This window comes from Pteronotus mesoamericanus, unplaced genomic scaffold, assembly GCF_021234165.1.
Source record: "Pteronotus mesoamericanus isolate MK-2021 breed Mesoamerican mustached bat unplaced genomic scaffold, CSHL_Meso_final contig_214, whole genome shotgun sequence".
Classification (NCBI taxonomy): Eukaryota; Metazoa; Chordata; class Mammalia; order Chiroptera; family Mormoopidae; genus Pteronotus; species Pteronotus mesoamericanus.
This window is the reverse complement of record NW_026555089.1, coordinates 2784683-2803091: the sequence shown is the minus strand read 5'-3', so window position 1 is coordinate 2803091 and position 18409 is coordinate 2784683. Positions and strand designations below refer to the sequence as shown.

At 63.2% G+C, this 18409-nt stretch overlaps 1 protein-coding gene across 1 annotated transcript; it reads right to left on the bottom strand.

Annotated features, from left to right (window-relative positions):
• Nucleotides 1-9353: 9353 nt before the first annotated feature.
• LOC129068335 (mas-related G-protein coupled receptor member F) lies at nt 9354-16955 on the bottom strand. Its single transcript, XM_054570513.1, has 3 exons — nt 16819-16955; nt 13763-13876; nt 9354-11085 (listed from the first exon to the last, which is right to left on the bottom strand). Exons 2-3 carry the CDS (start codon nt 13808-13810, stop codon nt 10102-10104), a joined length of 1032 nt encoding a protein of 343 aa, XP_054426488.1. The 5' UTR covers nt 13811-13876; nt 16819-16955; the 3' UTR covers nt 9354-10101.
• Between the last annotated feature and the right edge of the window lie 1454 nt (nt 16956-18409).

Genomic DNA, 18409 nt, shown 5'->3' with positions numbered 1-18409 from the left:
GCGGAGGCCAGGGAAGCTAACCTCCGCCCTCCGACCAGAAGATCCCCTACAAACGGAGCAATGACGTGTCCTCTTCCGGCTGCGTGGCCTCGCGACATCGGGACACACGTGCTGTGGGAGAGGCCCTTGGCTCGTAGGAAAGGCACGGCTCTGCTGGCACCGCCGACTCCGCACACTGTCGCCCCGGGATGCCGGGCCCTTTGGGCCTTAAGTCGTTCCATCTCCCCGGGTGAAACAGGTTGCCCCTTACGTTCCCCCCGTTGCTTGTATAGAGGTTCCCTTTCAGAGTTTGGTCTTGACTCTAACTGGAACCTAAAGTGGGATGGAAAGCAGACACACCTCGTTTCTCCTCCCAGTCAGGAGCCAGTTTTCCCAGCCCCACCTCCTAAACGCCCCCTCCCATCCCCGGTCCCCCGGTGACTTAGGAAGTTCTTGTCGATTCATGGGGCTGTCTTTGACCTCTCCATGCGGTCCCATCGGTTTGTCTGTCTGTCCCTGTACAGCATATATATATATATATGTGTGTGTGTATATATATATATCTATATCTATCTATATCTATCTTTATTTATTTATTTATTTATTTATGGCTTCACGTGAGCTCTGGGAGTTGTTCAGCTGACGGCTACTCAGCTGTCGCTCTTTGCCCAGCTCTGTGGCGTTTCATGCTGTGCACAGCTTAGCTTTCAGCCAGGGCCTCGGGAGGACCTCGGGCAGGTTTTTGGAGTCCTTTGCCTCAGTCGCGCGCTCCCTTCTCGCTGGTTCTCCATCTCACAAATTCCAGCCACCTCAGTGTCCCTGAAGTCTCCCTTCGGGAGGCCCGCGCACTCTGTCTGGCGCCCCCACCCCTGGGTCGCTAGTCCAGGCAGAGGCCTGGGACACCGCTCGTCCAGCGTGTGGGCTCAGCGGCTGTTTCTCATGTCTTCCCCAGCTTCCTAGTTGTTTGCAGGGAGAGGTCCTGTGCCCGTCGCCCCATCGTGGTCACAACAGAAATGCCTGTTGCGTCTTTCTGCTGATTATGGCTGGTGTGGAGCAACCCTGCTGATTTATAGTTTTTATTAAGCAGGCAAACGTCCTGATTTATTTTATCCTGCCCATCCGTTTGTCTGTTGAATACTTTGATTTTCTATGCAACTGTCCTCACACCTCCAATTTATTTTTCGTGTCCTCTTGCGTAGTCTAGAACAGCTGGTGCTCCGCTCAGCAGCGACCGGAACCAGGTCCGCTTACCTCCTTCCTCACTGAAAGAGGATGTGTCTACAGTCTCACCGTTAGACAGGGTGTTTACTACGAGTTTATGGTATTATCTTTGATCAAGGTGAGAAAATTCCCTTTCTAGCTTTCCGACAGTTTTTATCAGAAACGAAGGATAAAATTTATCACAGTTCTTCTTCTGTATCTACTTAATCATTTTCTTCTTCTTCCGCAGTCTGTGTTTGGGGTGACCATACAGTGATAGGTTTGCTCATGCTTATTTACCCTTATATTTCCAGGATACACCCTTTCTGGTTTGCTCTGCTTTTCCCCTGCCTGGGTGCTGTGATTTTTTTTTTTTTTTTTGTTAGCAAGTGTTTATCCATGTTTGTCAGTGAATTGGCCCATCCTTTTGCCTGCTGGGGCTATCTTTGTCTTTTTATTTCAAAGCCGTGAGGTTATCCTGGAGAGATTGCCCTTTTCCTCTGCCCTCTAGAACAGTTTGTATCACGTAAGGATTATCTTTCTTTGAAGGTTGGCAGGAGCTGAAACCATCTGGTCTGGTGATTTGTATGCACAGCTCTGAAAAATCCCTACAACTCCAACTTATTTAATGTTTTAGGTCTATTCAGATTTCCAATCCCTTCTTGAGTGAGAGTATGTAATATTATTTTTCCAAAATGCTTTCTGGTGTCATGTGTATGGGTATAATACTTTTATAATGTTTAAAAGCTTCGTTCTACCTGCCATTTTTTATTTGTGCCTTCACTTCTTTTTTCCCTTGATCAGTTTGCTAGAGGTTTGTATTTCAAGAACTTTAAAAAACCCCCATCTCTACTGTTTATTTGCTTCCACCTCCGTAGGTATCCAGCGGCCACAATCAGAATTCTCTTCTTAGGTTCAACCCAAAGTTAAGTAATATTTATCAAGCTTATGTTATGTGCCAGATACGTAGTGCTATATACATCATGTGTTCATATATAATAAAGCGCACACATACACATATATACATAGAGCACACACAGCAACATACATGTATAACAGCATGCATACACATAGCACATGCACACACGCACGTGCACAACACACAATACATGCATGTATGTGTACACACACGGCCCGTATACAGCAATGACCACAATGGGCGGAGCCCGTCCTCAGAGGACTCACAGTCCAGAGGAGGAAACACGCAATTAGACACAATCACCCGCTACCGCTGCGCGAGGAAACTAACAAGGTGGGGACTCCGCGTGGGGGCGGGGGGGCGGGGCCTGGAGACCCTGAGGAGGGCGGGTTGCTGGGAGGGGCTGGTGCGAGGGCTACCGGGCTCCTACGGGCTGGGACCCCTGCTCCCCGGCCCCTCCCCAGCGGACACGACCCTGGCCGTGGGGCGCGGCGGACACGGCGCACTCAAAGGCCGCACTAAGGAGTGTTTGGGCAGCTCTCCCGGGAGGGGCGGCCATGCGCGGAGCGGGCAGGGCGGGTGCCCATTGCCGCCGGAGTCCTCTCGGTGCCGGCCCCCCGGCCCCGCCGGCCAGTGCTGCCCCAACCCCCACCTCCCCACGCACGTCGGACCCCTGCCTGCTCTGGGCCAGGAGTCTCAGGGCCTGGGCAGGGGCCCTCGAGCCCCAGGGCCTCTTCCCAGCTGCCACTGGGCGTCCACTCGGAGGTGCGGACTGGGCCAGCGCCCTGCCTTGGTCCGGGGGCGGACGGACAAGCAGACGGGCACTGCTGCCTCCCTAGAGGCGACGCCCTGCGGGGCGGTGGGCGGGAGCAGGAAGAACGTGGCTCCCACCCGGTGACGTTCCCTAGCGGGCAGCTGTCACAGGGGAGCCATTCAGCGAAGCTCGAACAGAGCCCAGCCGGACCAAGGGGGGGCGCGCTGAGCCGTGGGAGGGGCTGGTGTGTGAGGTGGGGTGGCTCCGGAAGAACCCCCAACGGGGCTCCACGCCGCAGCAGAGACCCCACGTGCACCGGGGAGCCAGGTTGTGCAGGGACCTCCTGAAGGGGCTTGTCGTGATGCGGCAGGGAGGTGAGACACGGGAGCAGAGGTTTCCTTTTATTTTTTTTTTAGAAAGATGTGGACATACTGCATGCTTATGTGTGGGTGGGGGCGGCTGATGATACAATAAACAGGCCCCAGCTGCAGGAGGGGCTCCTGGGTGGAGGGGCAGCCGTGAGAGGCGAGGGGGCCCCACACGGCAGAGGGGCGGGCCCAGCGGGAGCGGGCGCCCCAGGGAGCTGGAGGGCCTGCCACGGTTCCTGGTTGTGGGACGCGAGGTGGGTAGATGACGCTGCTCTTCTCAGGCCTCCTCTGTTTCAGCCGAAGGAGAAGGGAGGTCAAGTATTGGGACTGAGGGAAAGGAAGGGGGATTTGGGAGTTTTGAAGAGAGAAGAGTCCTTATCCCCACTGCTGTGGACTGAATTGTGTCCTCCTCAAATTCACCTGCTGAACCTCTGACCCCCAGTGCAACTGTATTTGGAGATGGGGGGTGTAAGGAGCGAATTAGGGTCCATTGAGGCTGTAAGGGTGGGGCCCTGATCTAATACGATTAGTGCCTTCCTATGAAGAGACACCAGGGGGCGCTCCCGCCCTCCCTCTCCTGTCCTGTGCCTCCCCCACCATGTGAGGACAGTGAGAAGGGGGCCAACGGAAGCCAAGAAGACAACTTTCACCCTGGACCAAATGGCCAGCACCTGGACCTCAGACTCCAGCCTCCGGATCTGTGAGAAATAAATGCCTGCGGTCGAAGCCGCCCCATCGGCGGTATTTGGTTACGGTTGCCAGAGCGACTGATGCGCCGCCTGAAAGGAACTCATGACCTGAGCATATTTCCTCATAAAAGCAAACGCCACATACGCTGCGTGACAACAGGCCCCGTGACTGCCGTCTGGCATCTCCGCAGGGCTGTGGCCTGCCCCACGGCGGGGCCGGGAGCGTCCTGGTCTGAACCAGGTCCGGGCACTCAGGAGGCGCTCCGCTTGGGAAGTGTGGGGCGGCCCCTAGGCTCACGCAACGCTCGGCGGCCCCGGACACCCGGGCCCTCCTTCCCTTGGCACCGTCTCACCACCTCGTTCAGCGGCCTGCGTCTATCTTGACCCTGTCCTTGTCCCCTGCGTCCCCAGCACGGCGCCTGCATGCAGCATGCGCTCAGTGACGACTTGTTGAGGGATGACGGCTTCCAACGTAGACTCTGGATTCCTGTTCTCTAGAGTCTTGTCTGAGTTTTTTGTCTCTTCCCCTGAAGACTTACGGAAGTGTGTTATTTCCCACGACTGTTATCATATTCTCTGTGTCTCCTTGTACTTAAAGATTTCAAAAAATTGTACAGATGAAATACCAAAACAGTCTTATTTTAAAAGATCCAAATGGTAATCAAGAAATAGGATCTTGCCCTGGCTGGTGTGGCTCTGTGGATTGAATGCCAGCCTGTGAACTGAAAGTTTGCCGGTTCGATTCCCAGTCAGGGCACATGCCTGGGTTGAGGGCCAGGTACCCATTAGGGGGCATGCGAGAGGCAACCAATCGATGTATCTCTCACACATCAATGTTTCTCTCCCTCTCTTTCTCCCTCCCTTTCCCTCTCTCTAAAAGTAAATAAGATATTTAAAAAGAGAGAAAGAAAGAGGACCTTGCCCTGCCCTCACCCTGGTGTCCCTGTTCATGGTGTGATTATGTCCTTGAGGGTTGGTTTTTTTCCTGTGCATTTACATAGAAACTTTGTGACATAAATGAAAATATATTACCCAGTTGTTTAATAAGCTGCTTTTTCAAAGCCTGCTTTTATGTCTCCTCCTTAAACCGTGTCCCTGGCTCCTGCACGTCTCGCCTTTGTCCTGGCTCTGCCGTCACCCTTGGCGAGGGCTCTCCAGGCGGCAGCAGCTGTGGGTGATGCGAACTTGAAATGGGTATGAGGAGGCTTCATTGGCCCCATTTCGTTAGGAGGTGCCGGATTGGAGACGTCGTGGCGCCGGCCCAGCTCAGCCAGCTCACCTGTGTCTGGTGGAGCGGCGAGGCATCGCGGGTCCCCACCACGTTCTCCTGCCTCCACCCCGATCCGATGAGGTGGCGCTCTGCCCTTCGGGGAATGGCGGCTGGCCCCTCTGTGCCTGCGGCTGGGCAACTTTGGCAGGTCCCCTTGGCCCAGGCCCTGGGGCTGCCTCTCTCGGTCTCCCAGAGGGGCCCTGGCTCTAGGACCCGTCAGAGACCTTCTCCAGGCTCCCTCAGAGAAGCGGGCGGGCCCCCACCCACCGGGAGGCAAGTGAAGAGCCAGCTCGCTGCCTGCCGGCCAGGCTGCCCTCGGCTCCTGCCCAGGGTGGGGCTGGGTGGTAGGGAGTGGATTGGGCCGGCGCCTGCTGGGAGCCGTGGAGGCTCACTCCGTCCTACAAGGCCTCCCTGCCTGGAGGCCATCGGGGACAGCCTTGGCGACCTCAGGGCACATGCGGGCTCCATGGGCGGGAGTCAGGGCAGGGCAGGGGAGGGAACTGGGCTCTGGTGGGCGAGGAGAGGCCCTTACACCCGCCCCCAGCTCCTGCCACGGTGGCTCTGGCTAGCAGGCTTGCCCTGGGCTCTGCCCGCTGAGGGGCCGGGAGGAAGGCGCCCCAGGCCTGGAGCCCAGGACCTTATTCCACATCCAAGTTCAGCCACTTGCTAGTTGGGGACCATGCCGTTTAGTAGGTGACTGGCCTCTCTGAGCATCCAGGTCCTCGTTGAGCTGCTGCTTGGGTGCCCTCCCCGGCCTCCCTCGGATCCCCGCCCCCCCACCCCCATCCCCCAGAGAGTCCCTGGGGAGAGTGCCCTGGTGCCGGGTGTAGATCCAAGGCCTGTGACTGGGCAGGGGCCTGGTTTTGGCTGCTCACACGTGGAGCGGATGGAAAGCAAGGAAGCCAAGCCCTACTCAGCCCCTGGCAGGCGGTTGGACTGTGCGGCTCTGCTCCTTGTTGGCGGTTGGCCTGAGGCTGCCCTCAGCCCTCGGCCTGGTGGGTTTGGGGAAGATGGGCGCCCTCCCCCTCCGCCTCCTGCTCCAGGGCCTGGCCAGGGGCAGTTAGACTCGCTGGGGAGGGACACGCGCTCTGCTGGGATTGCAGAGTTTGTCAGATACACACTGGAACCTGCCATTTCGTGTGTTCACAGAGAATAAATGCAACCCAGACAAAAGCAGAGATGAGAACCATGCAGCAGGGGGGTGACCGCAAGAACATCATCCGAGACCCCGGGTCCAGCCATGTTTAAGGGGAAGATCCCTTCTGGAACCACCCCCGCCCCTGCCCCGCCGACACCACCCCAAGGCTAGATGAAACTGTCACCAAACCTCCCGGTTGCCATGGTATAGAAATCTGTCGATGAAACTAATCTCTAATGGATGCTCTCCAGTGGCATAAAGCAGGGATGAGTGGCGGTCTCAGGCCGGGGGCAGTGGTGGGGCAGGGCGGGACGTCCCGGGCTCCCTGGGAAGTTTCTGGATAGAGAGACACATCTGTTCATGGCCTTGGTGAGACATGGCCAACACGGGTCAGAGGTCGTTGGACTTCACACGAAACGGCTGCATTTTACTGTACGTAACTCAGACTGCAGTTAGACCAATGAAAACGATTTTTAAAAGCCATCCATCCGAGTGGGTAAGCGTTCTTCTGCATTGCCAGGAAACTTCGCGCTGGCATTTCGACCCACTGAGCAGAGTTTTCCATGAGTCTAAACTTTGTGAACTGTGCCCTGTTGTTTTCTCTAAGCCCCCACTGGCTGCTTTCCAGCCCACCCCCCTTCCCCGCTGGCTTAAAATATGTTTTGCGCTTGCACTCGGGTGTCCTGATTTGGGAAGGCCTCTGCAGTGTGTTTTCATGGCTTTGGCCTCGTCGGCACGTGTGACAAGCACATGGGACCTGGCTTTCCCCCGCACAGAGAGGCCGGGCCACGAGTGCGCCGTTTCTCCGTCCTGCCTCCCCCATGCCGCCCGTGGTTCCCGGGAAGGAGGGGTCCGCCGTGAACCAAGTTGTACTTACGCCAAAAGACCTTGGGCTCTGAAAATCTGGCGTACAATAGAAAACCCAAGTTATCGCAAAACCCCAGCGGGCAGAGGGTTCGAGAAAGCTGGGTGGGTGCCAGGCGGGCAGCCGCTGGGAAGCTGTGCTCTCGCGAGCCGGGGAAGACGGCAAGGGGCCTGGGCGTCCAGGGAAGCGAGGCGGTCGCCGAGTCTGGGGGCGGTGATGGGGCTGCAGCCAGGGCTGTCCGCTGCGTGGGGCTGACCCTGGACGACAGCTCCACCCTCCCGTGAGCGCGGCTTCCGTGGCAGGCGCCACCCGTTGCCACCACGGAACCTGTTGTGAAGATCCAATGAGATTTGTAAGTGGAGCTCTCAGCACAGGGGCCAGGGCTCACAGTAGGTCCGCGATAGGTGGCAGTCCCTGACTTAATCACCTGTGCCCGGCATGGACGGTCCCCAGGAATGTCTCTCCTTCTGTGGCCCCATGTTCTCCCTTCCCCCCGCCTCGGCCCCAGAGCCTGGCTGCAGGCCTTGAGGAAACTGAGGCACAGCACGACTGAGGTCCCGGCACCGGTGGGGGGTGGCCCCGCCTCCCCGAGGCTTACCCTCGACTTCCCTTGACTTCCGCTGCTCATCCCTCACATTGACTGAAAGAGTGGGCTTCTCCTCTTGTCCATTTTTGTAGAGAGTGGTGATAGCAAGTGTGATAAAGGGCAGAGCTCTGCCCCGCCGCCCCCCACCCCGCACCCTGTGTGTCCTGTGGGGGTACAAGCAGGGCGTAGCGATGCCCAGAGCAGCCGGGCAGCGCGCTCTCTTTGTCCAGCTCCCTAGAACCTCCTCAGTCCGAAGGGCCGTTCCCTCTGCCCGAGAGGCAGCTCTGTTGTTCTGTGGGCCCGCCGTGGTCAGCAGGGAACAGCTGGGTCCCTGGCTCCTGACACCGTCAGGGCAGAAATCTGTGGCGCTGGAGGCCCGCGCCTCCTGCCTTTACCAGACACCCAGAAAGAAGGCGGCTTGGAGCAGGCGTGGCACTGGGGGCCCAGCCACGCTGCCTCGGGGCGGGCGGTGGGGGAGGAGGGCGGCCCACTGTCCCACCACCCCTGCATGGCAGAGGAGGTTGGGGGAGTGGCAGAGGCCTGTGGCTGCTGGCTGCGGCTCAGGCAGGTGCTCGAGCCACCCCCTCCACCACCTGGGAGCGGGCGGCAGGTGCCTGGTTCCCCAGGGCCTGCGGGTGCTGGTGGGAGGGCAGGGCTGCCCCCGAGCCAGGCTGTGGTGTTCAGCACACAGGAAGGGCCCGCCGGCTGGGAGCGGCCCGGTTCCTGGGCTTGGCCCCCCGCCCTCCCAGGCCTGGCGTTGCTAAGGGCAGGCTGGTGTGCACACCAGGCCTGGCCCCCCACCCCCCTCCAGGCCGGGGATGTGGGTGGCAGGCAGCCCTCGCCCACCAGGCCTGGGCGCTGAGCCTCGGCAGGGAGGCCCCCTCCAAGCTCCTGGCAGGGGTGTGGGGGCAGCTCCCCACAAGGGAGCAGCGCTGGAGGCCTGGGAAGGGGGCTCCCGGGGAAGAGGTGGACTCTAGGCACTGAGGACCGGGGCCTCCAAATGGCCCCCGGTCACCCTCAGGCCGCTTCCAGCGTGGGCCTCATGGAGGGGCCCGGCCTTGGCTTGAAGCAGGGCGGCGCCGGGCCCAGGGACTGGCCTGCCTCAGGGAGCCTGGACAGGGAGCAAGAGGAGAAGCGCAGCTCCCGCCCCGGCGCCTCCGTGCGGACACACTGTGCTCCTCACAGGCGGGGGCTGTAGTAGCACAGGGCCTGGCACCCAGTAGGTGCGCTGGAAACTGAGGTCCCCAGGGAGAGCAGGGGCCTGGGTGGGGGAAGAGGGCCCTGGAGGACACGTGGAGGGCAGCGGGGCTGGCGGACGACGCAGCTCACTCTGTGCGGGTGGACCCCGGCCCATGGGACAGCACGTGGGGGCCGGGGGGGCGGGCAGAGCCCCCGGGAGAGGAAACACAGGAGCAGGAGTGAGCAGGCTGCGGGGAGGGGCGCCCGGAAAGGCTGCCGCGGGGCTCCAGCCGCCCAGGGCGGCTCCTCGAGGAACCAGACCACGGAGAGGACGGGGGCAGTTAAGATACAAAATTTATTGATGTACATTTATAGTCTTCTTTAAAACTTCCTCTGGCTACGCTGGGCCGCTGTGCTTGGAGGTGGGCGGGCATGGCCCGGTAGAGCCAGCGCCCACGTTTGGGTGGGCTCGGGGCCCAGAGACTGCGTGGGTGGCCTGCAGGCGCCGAGGACCAGTCAGAGAGTAGCCAGGACGCGGCGCCTGCCCCGGGAGGCTGCCGGGCTGGCTGGCGCGGAGCCAGAAAAGAAAGCGACCTGCCCACGGTGGCCGAAGGCCCTTCCCGCCTCTACCTGCCCGTGGTGACCACTGGATTCATCCAGGGGGCAGGTGACCCCGCGCGCTCCCCCAGACAGCACCGTCCCACGCGGGTTGGCCGCCAGCGTCCCCTCCAGAGGGTGCAGTGGCGGGAACAGGTGCTGCGACCGCGGAGAAAGGCCGGTGGCCCGGTGGTGACAGTGGGGGCTGTGCCGTTTTCAAGGAGGGCTCCCTTCAAGGGGCAGGAGTGGGCGGGGCTTGGCAGCCCCTCCCCTCCCCTCTCCTGACCCGCCAGGGGGAAGGGGCGTCCACCGCCTGAGGACACTGTCTGTGCTGTGCGTGGGTCACTGACGGAGGAGAACGGCTGCCGGGCGCCTGGCGGGGCCGCGGGGTCTGTCGGCAGGCGGCTGCCCGGCGTCCTGGTCACCCACAGAGCCTCCCGCCCGGGGGGGAGAAGGAGGCCTGAGCGGCAGGAAGCAGGCATTTCTCCTTGTACTGGGCGCAGGGGCAGCTGCCCAGCTCCTGTCCCCAGCGGGGGGTCCCTGGAGGTCCCGGCCCCTCAGGACGCGTTCCCAGGGGGGCCCTGCATCTCCATGGTGACTGTGTTGGGCGTGCCACCCCCGACCTCTGCCAGCTCCGCGCCGTCCCGCAGGGCCCGCTGGAAGACCACCCTGAGGGGCTCCCACAGCCGCTGCGACTTGTCCCTGCCGGCCAGGAAGTAGACGATGGGCTTGGCGCTGCAGTGGATGCAGATGCACAGGTCGGTGACGTACTCGGGGAACGGGGCTGGGATCTGGAAGACCCAGAAGAGGAACCAGTCGATGCCTAGGTAGATGGAGGACACGAGGAACACAGAGACCAGGGCCAGGACGACATGGTTGAGCTTGGCCGAGCGCTGGCGCCGCCGGGCACGGCACTCCACGTGCACGATGAGCGCCAGGCAGGGCAGCACCATCAGCGGGCAGAAGACCAGGAAGAGCAGGATGCCCAGGAAGATGTCCATGTGCCTGCAGGCCGCCCCCGAGGCCTGGCGGCTCAGGAACACGCAGAAGTAGTTGTGGACGCCGGTGACCAGGAGCGACAGGGTCCAGAGCAGGGCGCAGACGACGGCCGGCAGGCGCTTGGGCCGCTGGCGCCAGTACCAGGCGGGGAAGACGACCGACAGGCAGCGCTCTGCGCTGATGGCGGGCAGGAGGCTCACGCCGGTGATGAATGTGCAGAGCCCCAGGATCCGGAACACGGCCCGCACGTACTCTGCAAAGGTGCCCAGGAAGCCCCCTGTGTTGAGGGCGGAGAGCACGGCCTTGCTAAAGAGGTAGCCCACGTCGGCGCCGGCCAGGTGCAGGAAGTAGATGGAGAAGGGGCTCCGCTTGATGGAGAAGCCGAAGAACCAGAGCACCAGCCCGTTGCCCACCAGCCCGCACAGACAGAGGAGCAGGAAGACGTAGTTCATGACGGCCGGCGGCGGCGGCGCGGCAATCTGCTCCATGGTCAGGAAGCCGCGGCTGTACAGCTCCGCTGCCTCGCTCGCGCCCGGGCACACCTGCGCCGCACGGAGGGAGAGGAGGCACCTGGTGAGGCCGGCCCGCCCTGCCCCGCCCCTGCAGCCAGGAACGCTGGTCCTCGTTAGGATCCCGGACCCGGAGCGCCATTGGCCCCGGAGCAACTACTCAGCCCCATCCAGAGCAGATGACACCTCTGACTCCGCTCTATGACCCAGACTCTGCAGCTAGCAGCCGACAGGAGTGACAGTGAGCATAACCCATCATCACTAGGAAGGGCACTAGGCCGCCTCCCTGTCACCAGACACATGCCCGGAAATGTCCACCCATGCACAGGGAGGATAAGGGCCTTTCCAGAAGGAGGGAGGCATGACCAGGGAACGCACGCTGCGTCCTAGGTTGCGCAGCGGCCCTGGTAGCAGCGGCAAGGGCGTTTCGGGGAGGCCTGCGTGAGTGCCGACCCTGTGCAGGTGGCGGCACTGCTTCACGAGGAGAACGGGCTGCGCTACGTGCGCGGACGTCCTTGCTCTTTGAAGAAGCAGGTTACTGGGGGGCAAAGTGTTTGGTGTCTGCAACTTACTTTCAAATAGTTGTGGGAGGAAAGGTCCAGCAAGAGAGAGAATGCGGAGAAAGGGAAAGAGTGAGCTGCCGGAGAGTGTGTGCTGTGCATTTACTCTTGTTCCAGCTTTTTTGTACACTTGCAATATGTCACACTAAAATGTGAAAATATTTATAAAAAATAAAATCCTGTCTGCCCCCTGCGGGTGTGGCTCACGGGGTGGGTGTCGTCTGCTAAACTGAAAGGTCACTGGTTCGATTCCCAGTCGGGCACATGCCTGGTCCCCGGTCGGGTTGCGTACTTCCTCAGTTACAAAAACCGAAGAGTGGACCTGGCTCCTAGCGGGACCAGAGAGACCTGGCCACCAGGAGGTGGGTGGCTGCTCTGCCCCAGCCCTGACCACCCTTCCCTGTCCCCAGAGAAGCCAGGACCCCAGACTGTAAGGTGACTTTCCTGATCTTTAAATGTTCACATTAAAAAACACTGCGTGGGCCCAACAGAACGGATGCTCCACCGCCCACACCTGGGCAGGCATCACTAATCCATCTCAGCACCCATCCGTCAGCTCAGCACTCTTCACTGCACAGCCCGCACCCCGCCTGGGCCCCAGCCCCCACCGTCCCCCCCCCCCCCCCCCCCCCCCCCCGCCGAGGCTGGGTACCAGTTCCCACTGCTCATGACTCCCCGAAACAAAACAGAGCACGCGGGAAGGCTCTTAGGGCAGGACAGCAGTGCCGCCTTCCGGACGGCCCCCAGCTCTGGCGGAGAGCTGGGTCTGGAGGGGCTGCTCCCGGGGCCTGACACCCGTGAAAACGTGAGGGGCCTTCTGAGCCAGTTCAAGGGGATCTACAAATGGGGGCCGGAGGGTGCTGGCCAGACTTTGCAGACGCGCTTTCAGGGGGTCCTAGTCACCACCCATCACCCGCTAAGATCATTGATTGGCTCAATGCCTGCCTGCCTCTCTGTCTGTCAGCCCCCAAGCCCCGTACTGTGCCCTTTATTCAGCCTTTTCTGCGGGAGGTTCGGGCCACCCCAGGCCACGGAGCAGCCCCTTGACAGTCTCCTCCTCCTCTCAGCTGGGAAACCAGACCTAGCAGTCCCTGAGGCGGGGGGCCTACACGGGCCGTGGAGGACCAGCCCCAACGCCGGGAGGGAGCCGGGCTGCGGGGGCTGGACCCGACGGGCCGGGTCACTCCGTGCCTCTGCAGGCTGGAAAAAGCCTGCAATCCCACGCTCGGAGTCAGAGCGGGAGGGCCGGGAGGGTGAGTCACTGGGCGTGGAGTTGCCATCGCTGGACACGTACCGCCTTGTGAAATGCCTGCCCTGGAGCCCGGCTGCCTCCAGCCCTGCCTCTCATCAGGGGTTTCTGGCAGCTGCCCCCAGACAGTCCCACCTCTGCCCACCGGGGCTGCTGCTCCACGGGGGTCACTGTCAGAGCAGGGGAATCCCGGGGGCTGGAGGTCAGGCCCTGGGCCAGGGGTCCCAGCTCTGCCTGGCCCTCCGGGCCAACTGCGGCCCAGTCACTACGTCAGTGGGAGCCTCAGTTTCCTCGAGCGTGGAAAAGCTGCGCTAGGTAAACACGAAGTTCCTTCCACCTTGAGGGGGTTTCCCTGAGTGTGGGAAGGGACGTCGGAGCATCCAAGGGCCTCCGGAAGAGGGGTCCTGGGGGTGGGACGGAGGCCGGTCAGGGTCTCAGCCACGGCCGGCGTCTGAAGACGGGAGGTAAATGTGACCGAGACCCTGGCCTTGGGCAGCCCTGGCAGGGTGACTCGGAGCTGGCCACACCCCGCAGAGCATGCGACATCAGGACCACCTGGGAGCCGGCCCCTCGGGGTGGCCATGGGAAATAGCCGACCACCCCATCTCTGCGGGGAAAAGGTGGAGGAGGTCTCTGGGGTGGCAACTGACACCCCCAAGGGATTCAGCGGAGTGGGGTGCCCTGTGCTTGCCTCGCTGGTGAGGACACTGGGGACCTGAGGGACCCAGTCACCAGGGCCAGGCCATCCGGCTGCCCACCGGCGGGTCCTGAGCGAGAGGAGGGGCCTGAGGAGCAGAGTGTGTGGAGGTGGGGAGCGCTGGGCAGGGCCTGCCCCTCCGCCGCCCCCGCCCCCCAGCCGCTGGCGCCGGCTGCCCTGCCCCGTGCTGCCTCGGGCACTTGCCTTGTTCCTGTCGCCGGGGTGGCCCTCCCAGGAGCAGTTTCCAGCCATCTCTGGGCCTGCGGGGTCCAGGTTCCTCACGGCCCCGCTCACGGCTCGCCAGCCGGCACGGCCCACCTAGCGAGGCAGAAAGGGCCACATCAGGGCAGCGGTGCTCTCCACCCTCCCCCCCCAGACCGCTGTCCCCCTGCCCCAGGGGTCTGGGGCAGGCACCTTAGAGGAGAGGCTGACCAGCCGTCCCCCGGCTCCCTGCGGGGCAGGGCCCTGGGGGAGGCACAGGGGTCACTCTGTTGAGGCCGGTGCAGGCCACCTGTGTCCAACCCCCGCTGGCACGGGAGTGAGGCCTCCCTGGGAGCCACACGTACTTCCTAGGTCCCTCCTCTGTGCTCAGCCCACGATGCGACAGGGGTTCCCGGGGAAGCAATCCCAGAGGGCAGGGAGGCTTCCTGGAGGAGGAGGGCCTTGCGTTCTTAACACGCGAAGGTGGCTGGTCTTTCCCCTACAGCTGCCTTGAAGCCAGGACAGCTCGGTCATCATCAGTGTCACTGTCACCCTGCCAGTCCCTGCGTAATGGATGCCCGCTGCAACCAAGGCACTGTGCCAGCCGGCCACCCCCATCGTCCCGTTGGGTCCTCGCTATCAGCTGCGAGGCAGGTGCTGTCATTCCTCTCGGATGGGAGGTGAGGCCACCTGCCCAGGAGCACAGCCTGTAGCCCTGTGCACGCCTAGCTTTGCAGGTTTGCGGGTGGTCAGGGCTCCCGCGGCTGGGAAGGCGGGAGCCACGGGAGGGAGCCAGCCAGGGGGCCCTGCGGCGGCCCAGGCTCCAGGCTGGTGGAGGGGCAGCCGGACTCTCAGCCGGGACTGCAGGGCGGGTCGGGGAGGCCAGAGAGGGGGTTTCCCTGCCAGAGACTGGCCCTCCCTGCCAGGGCCAAGTTTGTGGGTCCGCCCGTGCGGGGTCCCCCAACTTGAGTGCTCCGCCTCCACAGACAAGCACCTATTCCTTGTACTGTGCAGGCAGGGAAACTGAGGCTGCATGTCGAGACGACGCCTCGCCGGGGCCCAGCCCCGGGCGAAGGCTGCTAGGCCCCTCCTGGGCAGGAGGGAGTGCTGGGCAGTGCTCAGCTCAACTCCCCCGGAATTCCTTACGGCAGGCGCGCCCCTCATTGGCTGGAAAGGGTGGTGCGGTCGCCCGCCCCTGCTTAACCCTTGGTACCCACGAGGCAGGTGCCCATGCAGGCCCGAGGACACTTGGGCTCGGACCAGGGGGCCCGGGACAGCGACCCCGCGCAGAGTGGGGGCTGCATGGGTGTCCCAGGGAGGTTTCTCGCGGGTGCGGGTGGGAGCCCTGTGCGCAAGAGTAAGTGGGCGGGTTCGTGGTGCATGTGCAGTGTGGGCTCGCAGATAGCGGGTGCTGGGGACCGTGCACCTTAGCCTCCGCCCCCTCTGCGGCCTGGACTCGAGCTGGGCCACTGTCCCCACTGCCATGGGCAGGCCCCTGCCTCTTCCTGCGCTGGGGCTTGCCCAAGCGCTCCCGGGCCTACCCGCGACTGCAAACCTACCCACTCGCCACCCCCGTTCCTGGCCCCTCTCCTCAGTGCCCCGCCCCTGAGGCCTGGGCTCCTGGCTTGCCCCCCAAGATGTCCTGACAGTAGAGAGCCCCACCCCTTCACCCAGGCAGGCCAGCAGCCCGACCGCACAGGCGCCCCCGAGGGCAGTGGGCTGGGACCTGCCCCTGATGCCTGGCTGGCACGGGGCCTGCAGCGGGGGACCCCCTCCCCGAGCTCACCTCTGCGGCTGATTCGGCGGGTACGTGCCCCCCGTGTGTCTCTGAGCCCTCAAAGGGGAGCTGTTGCACTCACGCAGAGAGCCCTAGAAGCCGAGTGGACTGCAGATGGGCCATAAAAAGACATGTGTGTGGCATGTGCATGGAACGTGTGTGAGGGACGTGTACGAGGGACGTGTACGAGGGACGTCTGCGGGTGTGCGCCCCTGCAGCTGGGATCCGGCCTGCGGCGGAGCTAGCTTCCGCTAAAGCGGACAAAAAAAAACCGGAAGCTGCCAGCTCAGCTCGGTCCTGACCCTCCTCTCAAATCACAAGCCTGACACCTGCATGGCTCCCCCGGCCTCGGGGGGCCCTCAGCCTGTCACCCCAGCGCTCCGCGACCCGGCCCCCGGCCCCGAAGCCGAGGGGCCCCGAGGAGAGGCTGTCCTCCCAGAGGTCCAGGTGGGAACCGCCGGACTCCATTCCCCAGCCTGTCTTCCCAGCCCTTGTCCTTGTCCCCAAGCTGCCACCTGGACCCACGAGCGCTGGCTGGCGCTCCCCCAGACACAGGCAGCCTGCATTTTCTCACTCCAGGCCCCCCCCCCCTCTGCTTACAACTTGGTTGGATTCAGGAGGCTTGTCTGGGGGGCGGGGGGTGAGACCTTCCAGAAGATTTCTCGAACAGCCTCCACCCTCTGCCAACTCCACATCAGGCGCCTCTGGCCTGGGAGAAGGTGGGACGCAGCTGCCCAGCCTCCTGTGCCTGCCACGGCCGATCCACCGGTGTCCACCCCAGGGCGGCCCCAAGCTGCCCGCGCTCAGCGCCCCCAGGAGGAGAGGCGCGGTAGCCGGTGTGCGTGGAGTGCGTGAGAGCGGTAGGAGCTTGGGATGCTGCCTGATGGGTGTTCCCTCCCCACCCTTCCAGGCTGGGACAGCTGCTGGCGCGGTTGGTGCAGGGACAGAGGAGGGGCCCCCGCCCACGGAGGACGGAGCAGGACCTGGAAGTGGAGGAGGGCTGGGGGTCGGGAACTGCCAGGACCCCAGGGCCTGCCCCCACGGGAAGGGGACTGTCAGAGGCCCCCAGTGTCCCTGGGACCGCCGCAGCCTCAGGAGTGCTGCAGGAGGCCCTCACGTGGTGACAGCCTTCTCGGGGGTCTCCGGGCTCCTGCGTGGGGCTGTGCGGTTTCTGGGCTCTGCTTGCCCCAAAGGCCACCTCCGCCTCCTCCCCCGCCTGGCCTTCGCCCTGCAGCCCTGCTCCTGCGCCTCCCTCCCCTGGGCCAGGGCCCCGCAGAGCTACCTGCAGGTGTCCGGGTCGTCCAGGGCCTCCCCTGCGTGGCGGGCTCCCTCGGTGACGCCCGCCTCCGTCCGCGGCGCAGCAGGCCAGCGCAGAGCACCGCCGGAGCCTCAGCAAACAAGAGCCCAGCGCGGTGGAGAGCCCTGCCTGCTGCTGGGGAAGATGGCTTTGGAAGCAGAACCCGCCCCAAACCCAATTCCAGGCCCGGCGGGAGGGGGAGGGGCGGGGGAGGAGCAGGAGGGGCTGAGCCGGGATGAGGCTTCGGGAAGGAATGCCCTGCTCGGGAGCCCCCCCCACCCCAGAGCCCCACTGGGAACTCATCACTCGCCTGGTGACGTCAAGTTGGCCGGAGCACTGTGGACGGAGTCCAGCTGTTAATCTCCTGCGCATCCTGGAGAGAGGGAGCGCCCGCTGTCCACTTGCCCGGTACCTTCCGAGGGTTCCCACCAGGCCTTTCGGGCCGGAGGGGCAGGTCCCCATCTGTGGCTCAAATGCACGGAGGGGCTGATACGGAGAAGCCAGGAGACAGCAGGTGAGGGCTGTACGGAGGGGGAGGTGCGGGCGTCTGAGAGGTAGACTTGGCACAGTGAGGCCACCCAGGTGGCACTGCACGCCCCCTCCCGCCCCGACGCTGCCCAGGGCCCCCTGTGGGCTCACAAGACCAGGAATCCCCTTCTCCCAGCCCTAATGGCAATCAGATGGCCCAAGTGGAAAATCACCGCGCGCGCCTGGGCCAAGCCGGGAATTGGCGGCGGCGGTGCCTGCTGTTCACGGGGAGGAGGAGCCCACCTCGCCCCCACCACAAGCACCCGCGGGGTCCTGGGGCAGGGAGCCAGAGCCTGGGCGCGTGCCGGCGCCCCAGGGGTGGCATGGGGACGGGGCGGGGAGGGGCGGCTTCCCAGGGAGCCCCTGGAGAAGGCCCTGCTGCCCTGGGCCAACTTTCTCACGGCCCAGGGAGCCCGAGGGAATGCCCAGCAGTGCTTTCCCTGCCCCAGCGACCGGTGCCCCGATTGCGAGTAGGTGCCTTTTGGGGCGTCTTGAAGGGAGCCCGAAATAGAGCACCCCCTGCACCTGCCCGGCGGGGCCTGCAGGCCGCTGGCCGGGGCGGGGGTGGGGCAGAAGGGGGGCTGCAGGAGGCTGGAGCTCCCGGCTGGCAGGCAACGGTGACCCTCCCCTCCTCCCCGGGGCAGGCCAGCTGGGGCCCAGCTGGACCACTTGTTTATATGGGAAGGCCAAGGGGAGGCGGGGGGGAGGCTGGAGGAGGCTGAGCGCAGGCAAGTTCCAAGTGTAATTGCATTTGGACACTTAAAAGGAATTGCGTGAAGTGGGCAGCGGCTCTGAGGCCCACGCCTTATTTGGTGTGGAAATGTGTTTCCTTCAAAACTAATGAGAGTGCTCGCAAGTGGGAAAGTCGTCCTTTGCCTGGGTTTGCTGCTATTGCCACCCGGCGTCCCGCGAGCCGGAGGCTGGGCTCCTGCAGGGACAGGGGAGGGAGCCCGGCTGGCCGGCACATGGCTGCTTCCAACCTTGGGTGGTCCTGGGCCTCGGTTTCCTCACCTGTCAGGTGGGGGCGGGAGAGACTCACGAAGTTGCA

Excerpts from the sequence above, each read along its gene's own strand:
- LOC129068335 (XM_054570513.1), bottom strand. The coding sequence starts at position 13,810 with ATGGCTGGAAACTGCTCCTGGGAGGGCCACCCCGGCGACAGGAACAAG. Across the intron at positions 11,086-13,762 it reads ACCCCGGCGACAGGAACAAG|GTGTGCCCGGGCGCGAGCGA; the intron begins GCAAGTGCCCGA and ends CGTGCGGCGCAG.